The sequence below is a fragment of the Aotus nancymaae genome, unplaced genomic scaffold, assembly GCF_030222135.1.
Source record: "Aotus nancymaae isolate 86718 unplaced genomic scaffold, 86718_ANA_hifiasm-v0.15.2.pri h1tg000077l, whole genome shotgun sequence".
NCBI lineage: Eukaryota > Metazoa > Chordata > Mammalia > Primates > Aotidae > Aotus > Aotus nancymaae.
Window position 1 is genome coordinate 16,407,187 of NW_026988492.1, and position 18,210 is coordinate 16,425,396.

General features: G+C 38.6%; 1 protein-coding gene across 3 annotated transcripts in view; it reads right to left on the reverse strand.

Moving 5' to 3' along the window:
- Window positions 1-18,210, reverse strand: part of SLC39A12 (solute carrier family 39 member 12) — a 72,928-nt gene that overhangs the window by 30,231 nt on the left and 24,487 nt on the right. For 2 of the 3 annotated variants that reach the window (XM_064368445.1, XM_064368446.1), the window contains exons 7-11: window positions 16,615-16,787; window positions 13,011-13,163; window positions 10,754-10,861; window positions 8,330-8,396; window positions 2,849-3,007 (exon numbers count right to left, since the gene is read on the reverse strand). In XM_064368445.1, coding sequence (XP_064224515.1) covers window positions 2,849-3,007; window positions 8,330-8,396; window positions 10,754-10,861; window positions 13,011-13,163; window positions 16,615-16,787 — 660 coding nt within the window. The remainder of the gene's footprint in view (window positions 1-2,848; window positions 3,008-8,329; window positions 8,397-10,753; window positions 10,862-13,010; window positions 13,164-16,614; window positions 16,788-18,210) is intronic. The other variant, XM_064368447.1, reaches the window with a different exon arrangement.

Consider the following 18,210-nt stretch of genomic DNA (forward strand, 5'->3'; position numbering starts at 1 on the left):
GTTTTGGGGTACATGTGAAGAACATGCAAGATTGTTGCATAGGTACACACGTGGCAGTGTGATTTGCTGCCGTCCTCCCCTTCACCTACATCTGGCATTTCTCCCCATGCTATCTCTCCCCAACTCCCCACCCCCCGCTGTCCCCTCCCCTATTTTCCCCCAACAGACCCCAGTGTGTAGTGCTCCCCTCCCTGTGTCCATGTGTTCTCATTGTTCAACACCCGCCTATGAGTGAGAACATGCAGTGTTTGATTTTCTGTTCTTGTGTCAGTTTGCTGAGAATTATGGTTTCCAGGATTATCCATGTCCCTACAGAGGACACAAACTCATTGTTTTTGATGGCTGCATAATATTCCATGGTATATGTACCACATTTTCCCTGTCCAGTCTATCATCAATGGGCATTTGGGTTGGTTCCAGGTCTTTGCTATTGTAAACTGTGCTGCTATGAACATTCGTGTGCATGTGTCCTTATAGTAGAACGATTTATAATCCTTTGGATATATACCCGGTAATGGGATTGCTGGGTCAAATGGAATTTCTATTTCTAGGTCCTTGAGGAATCGTCACACTGTCTTCCACAATAGTTGAACTAGTTTACACTCCCACCAACAGTGTAAAAGTGTTCCTATTTCTCCACATCCTCTCCAGCATCTGTTGTCTCCAGATTTTTTAATGATCATCATTCTAACTGGTGTGAGATGGTATCTCAATGTAGTTTTGATTTGCATTTCTCTAATGACCAGTGATGATGAGCATTTTTTCATATGTTTGTTGGCCTCGTGTATGTGTGACACATTCTTGAGTTCTTGATATCCTGTGACATTTCCAACTTAGATAAATGCAAAATAGTCACTTGCTATCCCAGGGTTTCTAAATCTTTGGGCCTGGAAATTTGCCAGGTGAAATCATGACACTATATGGGATTTTATTTACTTAAACAGAAACTGATGTGGGGAGAGAAAACTACCTAATAAGAGATTTTTAAAGCATTGCAAAAGTTGGTAAGGGAAACAATTTTTTTCCCTTTAGAAAATGATTACAGGAAAACAACCTCATTCTCTCCATGCCTTCCCTTCAAGAGAAGATTGACCTATTAGTAAATCTGAGAGCATCGATTTCTTAGTTAGGGGGATTGAAACTACGATTCAATAAAAAGACACCTTGGGGACCCAGTTTCCTAGTTCTATTGCATAATTGGTCCCATGAACGGGGCTTGAAACATCTCTGCTGGCCTGCTGCAGTCTGTCACACCGCCCCGTGGTTTTGGGTTGAGGATTGAGAACTACATCACTGTCATAGGAGCAAAACACAGGACCATAGATAGGGGATGGCTTCCAGACGAGGTGCGCTTCAATGCGCTCAGGAAGGGCCTCGGAAAAACTGCTCCAAGAAGGATATACCGATAATGAGTCAATGTCAGAACTTTAAGCAACAGACTCCGAGCTCAAGAGGGCAAGAGTTTCCTAGGGGCAACGTAGGAGTAAAAGTGGGAAGCAGAGAGACTGCGAAGAGCCCTCTCCCTCGGGAGCCTGTGCCAGACCAGCTTCTACTAGTTCTGGGTCTGTTTCAGAAATGTCTGTTCTAAACCATCTTGTGCCCTGGGAGGCAAACTACACAGCTATATTGTCCTCACTTATTTGCGGGATCCAAAAATCAAAACAATTGAATTCATGGAGTTAGGGAATAGAATGGTCACGAGAGGGTAGGAAGGGTAATAGGGTGGGGAGGAGGGTAGAGGGGAGGTGAAGATGGTGAATCATTACCAAAAAATCAGAAATAATGAATAATACCTAGTATTTGATAGCACAACAGGGTAACTATAGTTAATAATAATTTAATTTGTATATTTAAAAATAACTAAAAGTATAATTGAATTGTTTGTCATACAAACAATAAATGCTTGAAGGAACGGATACCTAGTTTTGCATGATACGATTCCTATGCATTGCATACCTGTATCAAAAATCTCATGTACTCCATTAATAAATACACCCACTATGCACCCACACAAATTAAAAGAAAAAAAGTTACAGGGCATCTAAGATTATGCAGAAAAAGAGACTTATGAGCGTCTGCCACCACACACCTGCCATTTCGGTGGCTTTAACATTTGTGTTAAGTCAGATTGATGACACCATGGTTTGCTTTTTGGTTTTTGGTTTTGAGATGGAGTATTGCTCTGTTGCCCAGGCTGGAGTGCAATGGCACAATCTCAGCTCACTGCAACCTCTGCCTGCTGGGTTCAAGCGATTCTCCTGCCTCAGCCTCCCAAGGAGCTGGGATTACAGGTATGGGCCACCACGGCTGGCTAATTTTTTGTTTTTAGTAGAGACAGGTTTTACCATGTTGATCAGGCTGGTCTCAAACTCCTGTCCTCAGATGATCCACATGCCTCGGCATCCCAAAGTGCTGGGATTACAGGTGTGAGCCACTGTGCCTGACCGGTTTTAATTTAAATGTTATTTTATCTTACTGGCCCATTTGTTGACATGATGGGTAAAGTTCCCCTCCTAATATTTTTCTCACATTTAATATGCAGATTTTAAAGTCCTTGTCAAAACTCTTCAAAATATTTCTCTGAATGACTCTCTCCCATATGGAATTCTCTGGAATCCAAACAGAATCAATCCTGGCCCTGGGGAACATCATAAAGGAGTTTAACTGGATTTTATTCCAAGATATAGGAGTTATTTTTCTAGTTCTCCTCTCCTTATGGTTTAAATAAATTATCAAAGGAAAGTATTCATCTTTCAATCATAGGTTAGAAAAAAAACCCTGGTAAACCATAGCTGGAAAGATTTCTTTCTCAACAATCTGGAAACGGGGATTCCACGGTTTAACTTACCCATTTCATGTGGGATTTCATGACACAGGATAGCAATTGTGGTGGTCACTCCTGACTCGGACGACGATGAGAACGCTGCTCCTATGGCTAAGCCATCTGCAAAATTATGCAGGCCGTCCCCAACCAGAATCATGATTGCTAACAAGCTAATGGCTTTACCTGAAGCGCCAAATAAACAAAGCAGCAGCATTAACAGAGCTCTACATATTTCACGAAATCCTCCAAAACCAGCCAACTTTCCCACCTACCCTTGACATTCTTGTATTCCATCTAATTAAATAACATCACTTTGTTTCAGCAAAAGTCAGGACTAGGGATTCAAATGTGATAACTCACACACTTAACATATGGTCACTGTTCTACTAACTGGTCTAATGAGACAAATTACATGCTGACATTCATTATTTTAACATCTTACGCAGTTATGCCAAAAGAAGAAAATAAAAACCATGTCATTATCTCCCAAAATACCACTGATGACCTTCTCGTATGTCTCTTGTAATGCATTTTAAAATAATTTAAGAACCTTGCTAGAGACTAAATGTTTGTACTCCCCCCAAAATTCAGACATTCAAACTTATTCCCCTAGGGTGGTGATATTAGGAGGTAGGGCCATTGGGATGAAATTAACAGCCTTATAAAAGATGCCAGAGAGCTCCCCAGCCCCTTCTGCCACTTCCTGCTGTAGGAAGGCGCCACCTATAACCAGAAAGTTGGCTCTTGTCTTGCACCTTGATCTTGGACTTCTAGGCTCCAGGACCATGAGAAATAAATTTTTGTTGTTTATAAGCCATCCAGCCTATGGTAGTTTGTTGTAGCAGACCGAGCAGGCCAAGGCACATCTCCCAGTAGAAGGTCATTAAAACGGAGTCCATTTCCCAAAGCTGTTACGTGAGTCAGAGTGTTCTGTCAATCTATGGCAGTGTACTTTCTGCCACTGTGTGATTGTTTTCTTTCCCTTTCTGATGAGCGCTAATGAGTTCCCTGAAGTGCCCAATCACTCCCCACTGTGACTTCAACAGAACCACGACCAACATTTCCAGCCCCAAAGTCAGTTTTGGAATAATTACTCTATGTTTTCATCTTTCTGCAAGGTAACTTTCAGCACCAGGCCAGTTAGATGTTGAACAAAATAAAGAAAAGCTTCCATCTTCATGGAATTCTATTGCATAATATATATTATCTGGTCAAGAGAGAACCAATGAAACGATTTTGATCATAATTGAGTTCAGCTTTTTAATGGACAGAATTTCTTTTCTGAAAATTCTAAATTGTATGTTAGTATAACTCAATTGTAGAGGTGAATGACTCACAAACACAGAAAGTATTTTGAGCATAGTACTTATTTGGGAGTAATCTGCCTACGTAGACCATTTGATAAGGACAGTCATTAATCAATTGTCATAGGTCATAGTCTAAAATGTCATGATTAAGTTCCATATATGTTGTGTGACAGGTGTAAGTAGTAGTTGTTAGTGTTAGAACTGAATGAATGCATAATTCTTTTTTTTTTTGAGATGGAGTCTTACTCTGTTGCCCAGGCTGGAGTGTAGTGGCCTGATCTCAGCTCACTGCAATCTTCGCCTTCCAGGTTCAAGCAATCCTGTCTTAGCCTCCAGAGCTGTTGCAACTACAGACACACACCACCATGCCTGGCTAATTTTTTTCGTATTTTTAGTAGAGTCAGGTTTCAACATATTGGTCAGGCTAGTCTAGAACTCCTGACCTCAGGTAATTCACCTGCCTCAGCCTCCCAAAGGGCTGGGATTACAGGCATGAACCACAGCACCTGGCCAATTCCTTTTTTTTTTTTTGGAGACAGAGTCTTGCTCTGTTGTCCAGCCTGGAGTGCGGTGGCATGATCATGGCTCACTGCAGCCTCCACCTCCCAGGTTCAAACAATTCTCCTGCCTCAGCCTGCCAAGTAGCTGGGATCACAGGTGCATGCCACCATGCCTGGCTAATCTTTTTGCATTTGTAGTAGAGATGGTTTTCACCATGTTGGCCAAGCTGGTCTCAAACTCCTGACCTCAAGTGATACACCCGCCTCGGCCTCCCAAAGTGCTGGGATTATAGGAGTGAGCCACTGCGCACGACCTGAACACATAATTCTAATAATTGTGCTCAATAAAAATAGAAAGAGGATACTTGCTGGTTTCTAACTGTTGCATGGCCTAACACTACAAGGGAGATTGCGTTATAATGTGGTTTGCTATCTTATTTGGGGAATATGATTTGATTGATGTCATATCCCACACCATGAAATAAATAACTTTGGTAAATAGCAGATATAGCCCAGATTACCACCTAGGAGATAGCTCTATTTACTGTGTTCCAAAGATGGCCTGTGCATTTCACTTCTAAAAATCATGAGTATTTAGAAATATCACTGTAGGACTAATTTACATCCTTCTTGTGGTTTACTAATTTATTTTAGTCTTTGCTATAAAGGGAAAGATTTCAGGCAACAGCATACAAACACAGAATAAATACTGAATTATTAAATTCAGGAGTTCTTATTGACATTGCCTGGAAACTCTCAGAGTCCAATAATGCTACCAGATCATTTAACTGTTCCTGCCAATTCCTCTTCTTTGTGAAAGGAAATTTAAAAAAAGCTTCAAGTGATATATTTGACATCACTGCAACATGCAAATAAACTTGTAATTTCCTGCATGTAGTCTTGATATTAAGAGCATACATTCCAAAGGAGGATTTTTAGCCAATATTATACTCTACTAGAAACCAGTGTGGTCTATTTTTGCTATTATTTTATTATCTCTGATCATGGGTTTCTAAAGATTAGATCGTGGATAGGTAACAAGCCACAGGCAAATAAAAATATTTGCATGTAAGCCATAAAGAACACACTGTACCTATTTCTTAAAATAATTTAAACATTATTTAGCAGGAGCCTGATACAGAAGACTTGCTCGAACTCAGGAAGTGGAGGTTGAAGTGAGCTGAGATTGTGCCACTGCACTCCAGCCTGGGTGACAGAGTGAGACTCCATCTCTCTCTCTCTCTCTCTATGTATGTGTGTGTGTGTGTGTGTGTATATATATATATATATATATATATATAGAGAGAGAGAGAGAGAGAGAGAGAGAGAGAGAGAGATGGAGTCTCCAGCCTGGGCGACAGAGTGAGACTCCATCTCTCTCTCTCTCTCTCTCTCTCTCTCTCTATGTATGTGTGTGTGTGTATATGTGTGTGTGTGTATATATATATATAGAGAGAGAGAGAGGGAGAGAGATGGAGTCTCCAGCCTGGGTGACAGAGTGAGACTCCATCTCTCTCTCTCTCTCTCTCTATGTATGTGTGTGTGTGTGTATATATGTGTGTGTGTGTATATATATATATATATATAGAGAGAGAGAGAGAGAGAGAGAGAGAGAGATGGAGTCTCCAGCCTGGGCGACAGAGCGAGACTCCATCTCTCTCTCTCTCTCTATGTACGTGTCTGTGTGTGTGTGAGTGTATATATGTATATACACACACACAGATTTTATATATATATGTATGTATGTGTGTGTGTATATATATATACACACATATATATATACACACACATATATCTTCCACACACACACATTTAGTGGAAGATAAGCATTCACTGGTAATTTAATGTACTCGTTACAGAACTACCTACAATATTTTACTTTTACTCATGTACTCGGCAGTCTTTGAGTTCCACGTTTCTGAACTATCAGAGGTTCTCCATGGTAAAACATGGGGCTGGAAGTGGTATCACTGTGCTTTTTTAAAATTTAAATCAGACTATGGATTGAATTTTTGCATCTTGTCTTTTGAAACACAAGTTGAATTCCACGGATGAGGTAACAAAAAACAGGTCATCAAATGTTTGAAGCTTAATTCACTATGTCCCTAGCCAAGGGGCAGTTGACTAATGTAATGTGGATGTGTTCACTATTCATTCTGTATGCCAAGCTCAGCAGTAAGCAAGCAGGTGGGTAGGAGGCCTACAAAATGTTTGAAGACGACCATCGTTACTCCCTGATCTACCATCCTCTTTCAGCTCCTGATTTGACTAGGCATATCCTTCTTCCAAGACCAAAAACAAAGGGAAAAAATATCTATTGCAGATCCACCGTGTGCCCAGCATTCTAAAATTACTCTTGGAACTAAAAGTTCAGAAGGAAAGATATTACTAGCAATGTTCTGAAAGCAGAAATGGACAAAATACGTAATTACATATTCTGAATCAAATAAATAAATTACATGAGTTAATTTATCTAAAACATTTAGAACAGTAGCTGTTATAACAGTGTTTGTTCTCAGTAGTATTTCTATCCCTGACTACATTGCAAGCTAAGGATAAAGACCATGCTTATTTTATTCCACACTGCATAAAACATGTCTGAAATGTGGCAGGTCTTCACACATTTCTTGAATGAATAAAATAATGTTGGAGAATGCATTGATGCATGCATGAATAAATGATTACAAAAAAATTGTTGGTGCATTAGCATTTCTTTAGTTCCCCAGCTCTGGGGCTGACTAGCTATGTAATCTTGAGCAGTGATTGAACCTCTCTAATAACTGATTTCTTCATTTGTATAATTCAGATAACATTTACTCTTACTTCATTAAGTTGTAGGAGAATTGAATGAATTGATCAGCGTAGACCGGTGCCTAGCATATAAGATGCGTTTAATACATGGTAGCTATTTTTATTATTTGCTAAGTTATTATAGTAAAATGAGAATAACTAATTATGATGCATAACATTAAAACTGTAAGAAGTTTGTGTCACAAAAGGGTAAAATAAATGAGAAAAATAGGGCAAAACTTCCAGAGTAACAGATGAAAACCAAAACAGGCAAAAGAAACAAAACCAAAAAACTTCCAGAATTATTCAGAAACATAAGCACAGGTTAACCAAGTGCTATCCTAAATTGGTAAATTAAATGCAGAAGAAGGAAATGTCATAGAAAAAAAAAATCAACTTTTTTAAATTAAAAATTAAATGAACAAATGAGTTACAGAATAAGATGTGAATAAATGAGGTCACTGATTTGAACTCCACTATCTCCATGACAGTATAAGACACATTTGTGATGAATTTTCAGTAGACTGTGACAGAAGATGAAAAACCAATGATATCTTTACCCTTCATCGTGAAATAAAAGCCTGAATCGTCGCACACAAATATGTTTAGGAATGAGCTATGATAAACACACATGTGTTTACATTAATTGAAGTTTTCCCTGAAGGGAATTAGTTTAAATTAATTAAGAAAAACTTCATTTTTAAAAGAAAGAGTAAAGTTGAGATTAATATGTAGTAAATTTGAGAGCCGGATAGGAATTAGTTTTTATTACAAATCCTATTGAAAAGTTTTTCGTCATAAACTACTTACCCGATATGAAATCTATATGGTTTTGACATTTTATTTCAAAACAGACATAACTGTTTTCTATGGCAGTTTTTACGTGTAGAGTTTAGCTTGGTACTCACATTTTCTGTTGGAGGTTGTCATACTGGCTATAGGCATTTCAGCTGCCTGTGAATCTTCCGGGCTTTGCTATTTTAAATAAAAAAATAACTGATGAAAGATAAGTAATGGCCATCATTTTGTTGGAAAACGAAACATCTGGAGAGTTATGTTGATTTTTAAAGACGTTTTAACACTCTAGATGTCTATTAGAACCTCTAGGTTTCATAGACACATACAATGGAGAGCCAAAAGTCTATGGCAAAGCAAGCCTTTTGCACTCTTCATATTTAGATGAAAATAGCACTCTCAGGTGGATCAGAATCTTCCACAGACAGCTGAAGGCTACTGAGACAGTCTGTAATTCAGACTCGTAAATTATGTAATGCTTTATCAAATTCAAAAGCTATTAAAAAAAAAAGATTCTTGGCCTAATTCGGCACTTCTCCTGTATGGTGGATTGTGGTTTTAGGATTCATCCTCTAATCTGTGAGCAGTTGACGTATATTGGATAGAAAAGAAACCCATGCAAACTCAACACCTCATTTCATTCACTGCAGCATAATATTCTGTGTTAACTGCTTTGCCAGTCAGTAAAAGAATCTTGCCCATTAAGAAAGTAGATCCACATACTTATAAAAGACAACTATAATAAATTCAAAGGCTTTTTCATTCTTTATATGACAGAGAAGTGAGATTTTGAAATTGACTCTATGAGTTAAGATTACTTGATTTTATTTGAGACTGACTCACAGTTCAATTTCTGAAAAGATATTTTCCCTTTGTGCCTCTGATTCTATTATTTAAATAAAACTTTTCATCTGCATATTAAATATGTCCTTTTGAAAGCATATTCATAGAATTCTGTCACCCAAAGCTGTAAAAAATTTTGACACAAATGTAATGAGATAAATGCATTTTTTTTTTTGAGAGAGAAAGTAAATTGTACATATTAGTAAAGTTCACATATTAGAATAGCAGCAGCTATTCAAAAGACATAATGATACACTGTTTTTGGAGAAGGATGGCTGAGAAATAAGGTAGAACCTGTAGGGTACAGAGAGCAGGAAGTAGACCTCTTACTTGAAATTGGGTGGATATAGAAAGAAAAAACAATGTGATCCCTTTATGTTACAGCAAAAACCTAATTATAATCACAATGCTTTATAGTTCTGTGAAAAGACAAGATCAGATATTTATTGTAGAATGTCTTGTCTTGTTTTTCAAAAAAAGCTATTTATTGTCACATTATGTAAAGTAATTTAGAGTCAAATATTCAGGATTTCTTATTGATTGGGAAAAAAATGTATGTTCTCCTTCCTTACCCTCAAGTTTCTTGAGAAAACAAGAAATCACACTCATCAGACATTCCTAAATGTTCATATGACTTCTATTTTGCTTTAGGTTGGACTTGCAGCTTAAATAACAAGAGGAATTATACATATATTAGTGCATTGAAGTGTTCAAATAGCTCAAGACTCAGTTACCTTCAGAGATTTGCTTATATGCATCTTGGGGCTCTGGACACTTCAAAGAGAAGGAATAAAGTCAGCAGTAAAGTGATTTTTAAAACTAACCCCACCTGAAGTTATCTTCTTTCAAACCATATTTAGAATATCCAAGCAATTAATGTAATTAAGGTTCTTAAAATTGTATTTTAAAGGAAATTTATGGTTTGTATCTCTGAATTAGCACAAGAGCTGAAATCTACTCCCAAACTTTTATTTTACTATGTCAATGTCTCATGAATAGCCTCCTCATTTCTACTGAGGAATCTGTCCCTAAACTGTAAACCCCTTACCCCAAGGCCATGGTTCCAGGAGGCAAGAATCCTAACAATTATATTTTACTTTCATATTTTTCCCATTCCTATACTTGTGACTTTAAGAATTCAAATGGGAGCATTGTTTTGAACATGATTGGACATTGTACTTTGAGAATTAATACAGAAGATATTATTGTGGAAAATTTAGTAGAATGAAGGCACTTACTACGAAACATCTCATTGGGCAGAATCAGTTCTCTCCTGCATTATGAAATGAACACCCCAGTCCTAGGTGCTCTAAGTAATCCCTTGCTCAACATCTGTTTGTATCCACCTAGTCATGGCTAAGGATTACTCAGAACGGAAAACCCAAAGGTCAACTGATTTATGAAAACTTGTAAACACAAGGATTAAGGACAAGTCTATGATGTCAGTCTGATCCATACGTGTTTGAAAGTGATCCAGAGAGCAGTGATTTGAATCTGTAGAGGGTGCTTGCTGCTCTTTAAAACAGCTTTCACGTGCTTGGCAGAGTTTTCTAATCAGTATTTATTACAGTCAAAAACAGGCAAATCAGGAGTGTGGAATCTATTTGTCTACTCTACTGATTTTCATTTGTTCATTGAGGAATAAAGAAAAGACAGTAAGGAGATCAGTAGAATGCTTCAGATCAAGAACCTACCAACTGGATAGTTGAAGCAGTTTTGCCTCTGCCTGCCTGGTCACTTAATTCAGAGTTGAGTGCAAGATGGTGGGAATGTCCCACGTGCCCATTAACCAATGACAGGCCCTGGTGGATGAGGATGATTTAAAATTAGTGTTGAAGTCAGAAGAACACAGGTGTAGTTTTCGTCAATGTCATGGTTCCATTCCATTGCTTATTGGCCAAAATGGTGGATGCCACAAAAGAGAATTGGGATGCTTTAAGAATGGAATGCAACTTCAAAAATGTCTAGTGATGATTAAAGGAGGCTTGAACAGTGGTAGCTTTTATACTGCCTTTTTATTTACTAAAAAAAGATATATTTAGACAAAATTAAATTTTGAATTCTTTCTGACAGAGATACCACAATGATAATAAAACTACCAAAATTGTACCCTGTGACTAGTAAAATAATGTCTCTGGAAATGTATTCATCAATTAAAGCATTTGCAGTTCCTAAACATACACATTCCTTTTATTGAAGGCAATATTATAAATCTTGGAATTATTTTCTTAAAACTCATTTTAAGTTCCCTGATAAGCGCATAAACAATCTGAATAAACCCTACATTTTTGGCTGTTCAGAATTTTTTCTTTTTTGAGAAGGAGTCTCACTCTTTTCTCCCAGGCTGGAGTGCAGTGGCACAACTTTAGCTCACTGCAACCTCCACCTCCCAGGTTCAAGCGATTCTCCTGCCTCAGCCTCCTGAGTAGCTGGGATTACAGGTGTGAGCCACAGCCATCACGCCCAGTAGAGACAGGGTTTCACTATGTTGGCCAGGCTGTTCTCGAACTCCTGACCTCAGATGATCCACCCTCCTTGGCCTCCCAAAGTGCTGGGATTACAGATGTGAGCCATAGCACCCGGCCCAAAATTTCTTTCACTCATTATCACACTGGATTTCTAACTATGGAGTTATGTATAGATTGGTATATTGGCTTTCTAATTTAGTTTTCCCAATCCAGACATGTTAATCCATTGGGCGTAAGTGGGAATTTGTTATTTGTTTAATGCTTCATGAGATTAGAATTTCTTTAAGGTAAGTTTCTAAACTTTTAGGGTAAGTACTATAATAAAAGTTGGCATTCCTAATTTCCAAATTACCATAGCATCCTAGTTCAAGCCCCAGGCCAAAGAAAAGTCCTGCTTTATTAGAAAACTTTTATAAAAGTTGACTTGTAGTCTATTTGAATTCATGACATCTATTTACTGCTGCAAAGTTTCAAATACACAAAAAGTCGAAAGAATTGTACTGTAATATAAATACTCAAATATCCACTTTCTGGATTCTATTTTTATCCTGTATCTGTTCATCTATCATCCCCCTATCCATCCATAAATTAATTTTACTTTCTGATGCATAAAACAAAGTTTTGAACAAATTTAGGAATGATAAACTATAAGTGCTGTTTTGTTTTTGTTTTGTGTTTTGAGATGGAGTCTCACTCTGTTACCCAGGCTGGAGTGTAGTGGCATGATCTTGGCTCACTGCAGCCTCTGCCTCCTGGGTTCAAGTGATTCTCCTGCCTCAGCCTCCCAAGTAGCTGGGACTACAGGTGCCTGCCACCACACCCAGATAATTTTTTTTTTTTTTTTTTTTTTTTTTTTTGTATTTTCAGTAGAGACAGGGTTTCACCATTTTGGCCAGGCTGGTCTTGAACTCCTGACTTTGTGATCCACCTGCCTCAGCCTCCTAAAATGCTAGGATTACAAACGTGAGCCACAGCACCTGGCCCATATTTGTAGATATTTATCAGCTACTGGTATAATACAAGAAATTACTAAAGCTGAAAAAAAGATTTGCTGCAAATTTCAAAATTCCTAAGCTGCTTGTTTTTGTAATTTTAAATGCCTTGAAGGTAGAAATGACATGTGGTTTTGCGACTTTTCAAAGTTTTTGTTTGCTTATTTGTTTAGGTTAAGAAAGACATCCAAAACACTGATTAAGAGCTAGAACGCTGGGCCTCCTCATTCCCCAAACATGAAATAGTCCCCAGTTCCTATACCGACCATGAAGGTTAAACAGAAGGTCGTAACAAGTACATTAACTGCCCAGGAACAGAAGTTTTAAAAATTAATATCCTATTAGAAGGAGCTGTGTAGTCTTGAAATCAGAGCTCCGCTAGACATCCCTGACACAGGCAACTTCGTTACTTTTGAACAAGTACTTTTGAAGTAACAGATGAATGTATTATAAGACTCTAAAGCACAAGACAAATAAAACTTAAAATATACCTTGTCATTTGGTGATACAAGAAGAATAAAACATTTTTCTATCAAGAAAAATCCATGGATGCCGCCAATTAATCCCAACAGTTTCCAAATATGACCTTTGCTTTCATGGAAATGCCCAAATTCTGAGGTTTCCTGCTTATGTAAACCAAGAACCTTCAGCAAAAAAAAAAAAAAAAAGTCAGAAAGAAAGCAAATAACTTTTGATGACTTAACTATCAGATAGTAGGCCCAGCATTGAATATATTTAGTTTTCATTCTAGGAAATGCCATGACAACTATTAATACAATCACTAAAAGCCCAGTTTGCTTTTGGATATGTGAATACTTTCACTATACACTTTAATCGGGGTCAAATAAATGTGTACAGTAGAAAACAAAGGAGAGCTTTGACTAGCTTGTGTTAACGAACAGAATGAAGGCTAAGCTTTATTTCTACAAGTGCCCTAGACCTTCATACAAACCAGTCCTTTGGCCAAATTGTTTTTCAGGAATCCAATCTGCATCTATTTGTACAACAATGCTTCATAAAATATTAATAAAGTGTATATTTCATCTGGGGTTAATTCTCCTCATGCCCCATTGCAATCAAAGTAAACTTTTATTAAATACTCAGATAAGTAAGAAATCCACCGTGAAGACTTGTTCTATTGAGGGCATACTGTATGAACAGCAATATTGTCAGGTCTCGGACACAAAACGATACAAGAAATGTGCTGGGATTGCCTCATCCCATTGGTTGAGTTATCCCATTGGTCAATGTCATGATTTCTTGTGAGCCAGTAGATCATTCTGTACCATATCCTTTCTCTTAGAGAAGGCAATTTACGAACTAGATCATAAATGGTTTCCAGATTTAGGATGTTACTATTAATTTTTAAAAAGCAAAAAGAAATTATATGTGTATAGATTCTATGTGTACACATTCATACATACATGTACATAGGCATTTATGTGTGTATACATATATATGTGTGTATATGGGAGTATACATATGTATCTACATATATACATTGTATATGTAAATATCATTAAAAACCAATATATGTTAGTAAACTTTTTCTCTTGCTAAGAGCATTAAAGGATACCCACCTAATACTTCTAATGACCATTATTGCACAAAATAGAGAACATTTGTAATATCATAAAATAAAACAGAAGAAAAGCCTCAGATCTCAAAATAAAATGTAGATCTTTCAACTGAACAGATTTGGCTGACTAAAAAAAGCAATCTTATTAGCATTTTTTCTCATTTCTGTGCAGACCTTTCTTTGAAAACTTGCCACAAATCACTGATTTTTCTAGTATGCCACCACACTTGTCCTGTATTTTTCTTCCTCTTTCCATCAACTTTCATCCTTGTCTCTGTTTTTTTTTTTTTTTTTTTTTCCTTGAGATGGAGTCTCGCTCTGTCCCCCAGTATAGTGGCGTGATCTCGGCTCACTGCAACCTCCACCTCCAGGGTTCAAGCGATTCTCCTGCCTCAGCCTCCAGAGTAGCTGAGATTACAGGTGCTTTATTAGTAAAGACAAGGTTTTGCCAGGTTGGCCAGGCTGGTCTCAAACTCCTGATCTCAGGTAATCCCCCCGCCTTGGCCTCTCAAAGTGCTGGGATTACAAGCAGGAACCATTGCGCCCAGCCCTCCTCTCTTTTCTTAAGCAAAAATCTGCCTACAAAATTTCATGAAACCCAGCTAATCTCTTAAATTCTCCTCTGTAACGTGTTGTGCCCATCCCCAAGTCCACCCTCGCTGTGGGCTCCCCCACTGTAGGAGACTCAGGCTGACCTGAGAGCCTTTTTCTGTTTCCCAGGTTCCTGGGCAGTAAATAATTCTGCCACCACTGCTGTGACCTAGAAAAAAGGCCTCGGACACCACCTCTAGTCAATCACAAGCCCTGAAATATTTCCAGAAAATTAGATTTTGAGGGAATTAAAATCCATAATGGTTTTATTTCTCCAAAGCTCCCTTTGAGATTTTCGGAAAATTGAATAACAACTGAGCCTCTAAGCAACAAGAGTGACCCTGCAGGAAAATGCCAGAGGCTTGTGGAAAATTTTTACCAGCTCAGGCTTTGTTGGAGGGGGGATCATTGGTCCACTCTCATTACACCTGGTGAGAGACTTCAGAGAGAAGAGATAACCTCATCTGTAGACGACCTCAACTCAGGTTTTAGTCCTTTCCTTTCTGACAATGAGCCTCAGCACACTTCAACAGGAGGCAGAGTCCTGGTGCTTACCTGCTCCTTAAGGAAAATCTAGACACTGTTAGGTAAGAAAGAGAATTCTACTGTGATGGCTCAAATAAGGAAACATTACAGATAAGACTATTACAGAGGTGGGCAGAGTCAAGGGCATAAACACGGGATAATGAAGCGCCCAGAGACTGTCAATCCCAGGAAAGCAATGCCACCCTTACGGGTGAAAGGAAAAAGGGAGGAAGGTCAGTGAGCCGTGGAGCTGGGAAGAAGGTGTCCACTGGAGGCGAGCCTACAGCGGATCAGCCTCTCCTAGAGCAGATGCCGTAGCCAAGAGGAAGCTGGGCAGAAATACCACTGCCTCTCTCTCCTCCTACCCTGCGTTTTCCATTGGGCCCTCCATTGACTGACCCCAAACAAAAATCCAAACTTCAAGGTAGCTGAGGAGGTGCAGTCTTCCAGTAAGAATAGAGAGAAGGGCAAGTGAATTAGGCCATTTCTGCATTGCTACAAAGAAGTATCTGAGGCTGGGTAATCTATAAAGAGAAGAGGTTCAATGGGCTCATGGTTCTGCAGGGTGTACAGGAAGCACGGTGTCGGCATCTGCTTCTGGTGCAGGCCTCAGAAAGCTTCCAGTCATGGCAGAGAGGGAAGGGGAAGCAGGTACGAGAGAGAGAAAGCAAGAGAGGGAGAAAGGGGAGGTTCTGGACTTTTAAACAAGCAGGTCTTGAGTGAACTAACTGAGTGACAACGTTTTTTTGAGAAAGAGTCTTGCTGTGTCACCCATGCTGGAGTGTGGTGGTGTGATCTTGGCTCACTGCAATCCACCTCTCGGGTTCAAGTGATTCTTCTGTCTCAGCCTCCTGAATAGCTGGGATTGCAGGCACACGGCACCACACCCAGCTGATTTTTGAATTCTTAGCAAAGATGAGGTTTCACCATGTTGCCCAGGCTGGTCTCGAACTCCTGACCTCAAGTAATCCACGTACCTCAGCCTCCCAAAGCGCTGAGACTACAGGTACACGCCACCATGCGCAGTTAATTTTTGTATTTTTAGTAGAGTCAGGATTTCACCATGTTGTCTAGGCTGGTCTTGAACTCCTGGGCTCAAGAGATCTGCCCGGCTCAGCCTCCCATAGAACTGGGATTACAGACACGAAGCACCACGCCCAGCCACCTTTTCTCTTTTATTTCAAAAATACTACTACTATGTGGTGAGCCTAATTGCAGCATCTCTTTTCTTCTACAAGGGCAGAGGGGCTTTGGAGAAATAACATTTCTTTTTAAAGGAAAACACAAGCCATCATATTCTCTGTTTGAAGTCTCAGTAAAATTTTGCATAAATGCCTCCAGTAATTAAATGTGAAGAGAAATGAAACGAACTTTATCTGAAATGGAAAAGAGCAGCTTACCTGAGGGATAAGGTGGAGCAGAGCATCCCCAGACAGTGTACCGACCGCCAAGCCCACAAACAACTGTAAGATAAGCCTGTAGTTCTCCTCACAGCTATGGAAAAGGACGAGTGCTGTCCCCAGCATGGAGCCCAGGGTAAGAAGGGTGACAGCCACGGTGCTGTAGCCGTATTCTAAGTCAAAAAAGATCATAAACACTTTTATAACCCCTAGAATTTCATGTTTCTAGGCTTCCTTTTAAAAATATTCATGAAGGACAATTTGTAAGGTTATTCCAAAGAAAAACAAATACATATAGGAAGGGAGAAGAAATAAAGGAGGAAAAGGAAGAGATAAGATTAAAAGAGGGAAGAAATGACCTCAGAGTCAGTACAGATGACAAAGGGATAAGGAGTTATTCTTGGTGTCATTTTCATCTGCTGTAGATAGTCAAAGCAAATGGTTATTTCTCTACCTATTCAGAAATTACTAAAAGTCATGGCAAACTAGTTTGTAAACAATGAGGAAGGCCAATTACAAAAATAAACTATCATTTTCTTCAGTGATGACAGATATACAATAAATCAAACAATTCTGGTGTCAAAATACTTAGAGCTCATTGCAATTTTTTAAAAAAACTATCCTCAAAGTTTGTAGAAAATATTTCATTCTCATCATCCTTCCATTTTTCTAAAAGGTTCACACTTTAAATTATTTTATTTTATTTTTATTTTGAGACAGAGTTTCTCTCCGTCACCCAAGCTGTAGTTCAGTGGCACAATTTCGGCTTGCTGCACCCTCCACCTCTCAGGCTCAAGTGATTCTCCTCCCTCAGCCTCCCAAGTAGCTGGGACTATAGGCACCCACCACCATGCCTGAATAAGTTTTGTATTTTTAGCATAGGCAGGGTTCCGCCATCTTCAAACTCCTGGTTGCGAACTCCTGACCTTAAATGATCCACCCACCTTGGCCTCCCAAAAAGCTGGGATTACAGGTGTGAGCCACTGCACCCAGCCTAGATCATTTTAATAATATAACTGGTAACAGAAAAATAGTCTTGTGATATTAAGAGGATCTTTACTAAAATATAAGTTCTAAACTACCCAGGGGTTTAATATTAAAACAGAGTTGGTAGTGTACTCAGAAGATGTAGAAAAACTTTTAAGCATTTATTCCCATACCCCCAGTACCACATTTTCACTGCTGTAGAACCTCTATAAAATGGTTTAGAAGCAAGGTGAAATTAAGAATTGTTCTTCTAAGGGCACAGAATTTTAGTTTCGCAAGATGAAAAAGTTCTATTATCTGTTGCACAACAATGTGAACGTACCAAATTGTGCAAATACAAATGGTTAAGATGCCAAATTGTATGTCGTATGAATTGATCAGACACCTACATCATTTTTCTTTCATCATTATAATGTAGTAAAAATGCCCAATTTATAGAAACTTCCCTGAAAATATTCAACCAAGTTTCATATCCCATTTTTCCCCAAGTAGACTTTATGTGGGAATGCCATTCTTTCCATTTATACATAAATTAAAGATATTTGAATATTAACATGGGCACCTAGATGTTTAATACAATTTAAAGTTGTCCCATTTTAAAAGAGGTAA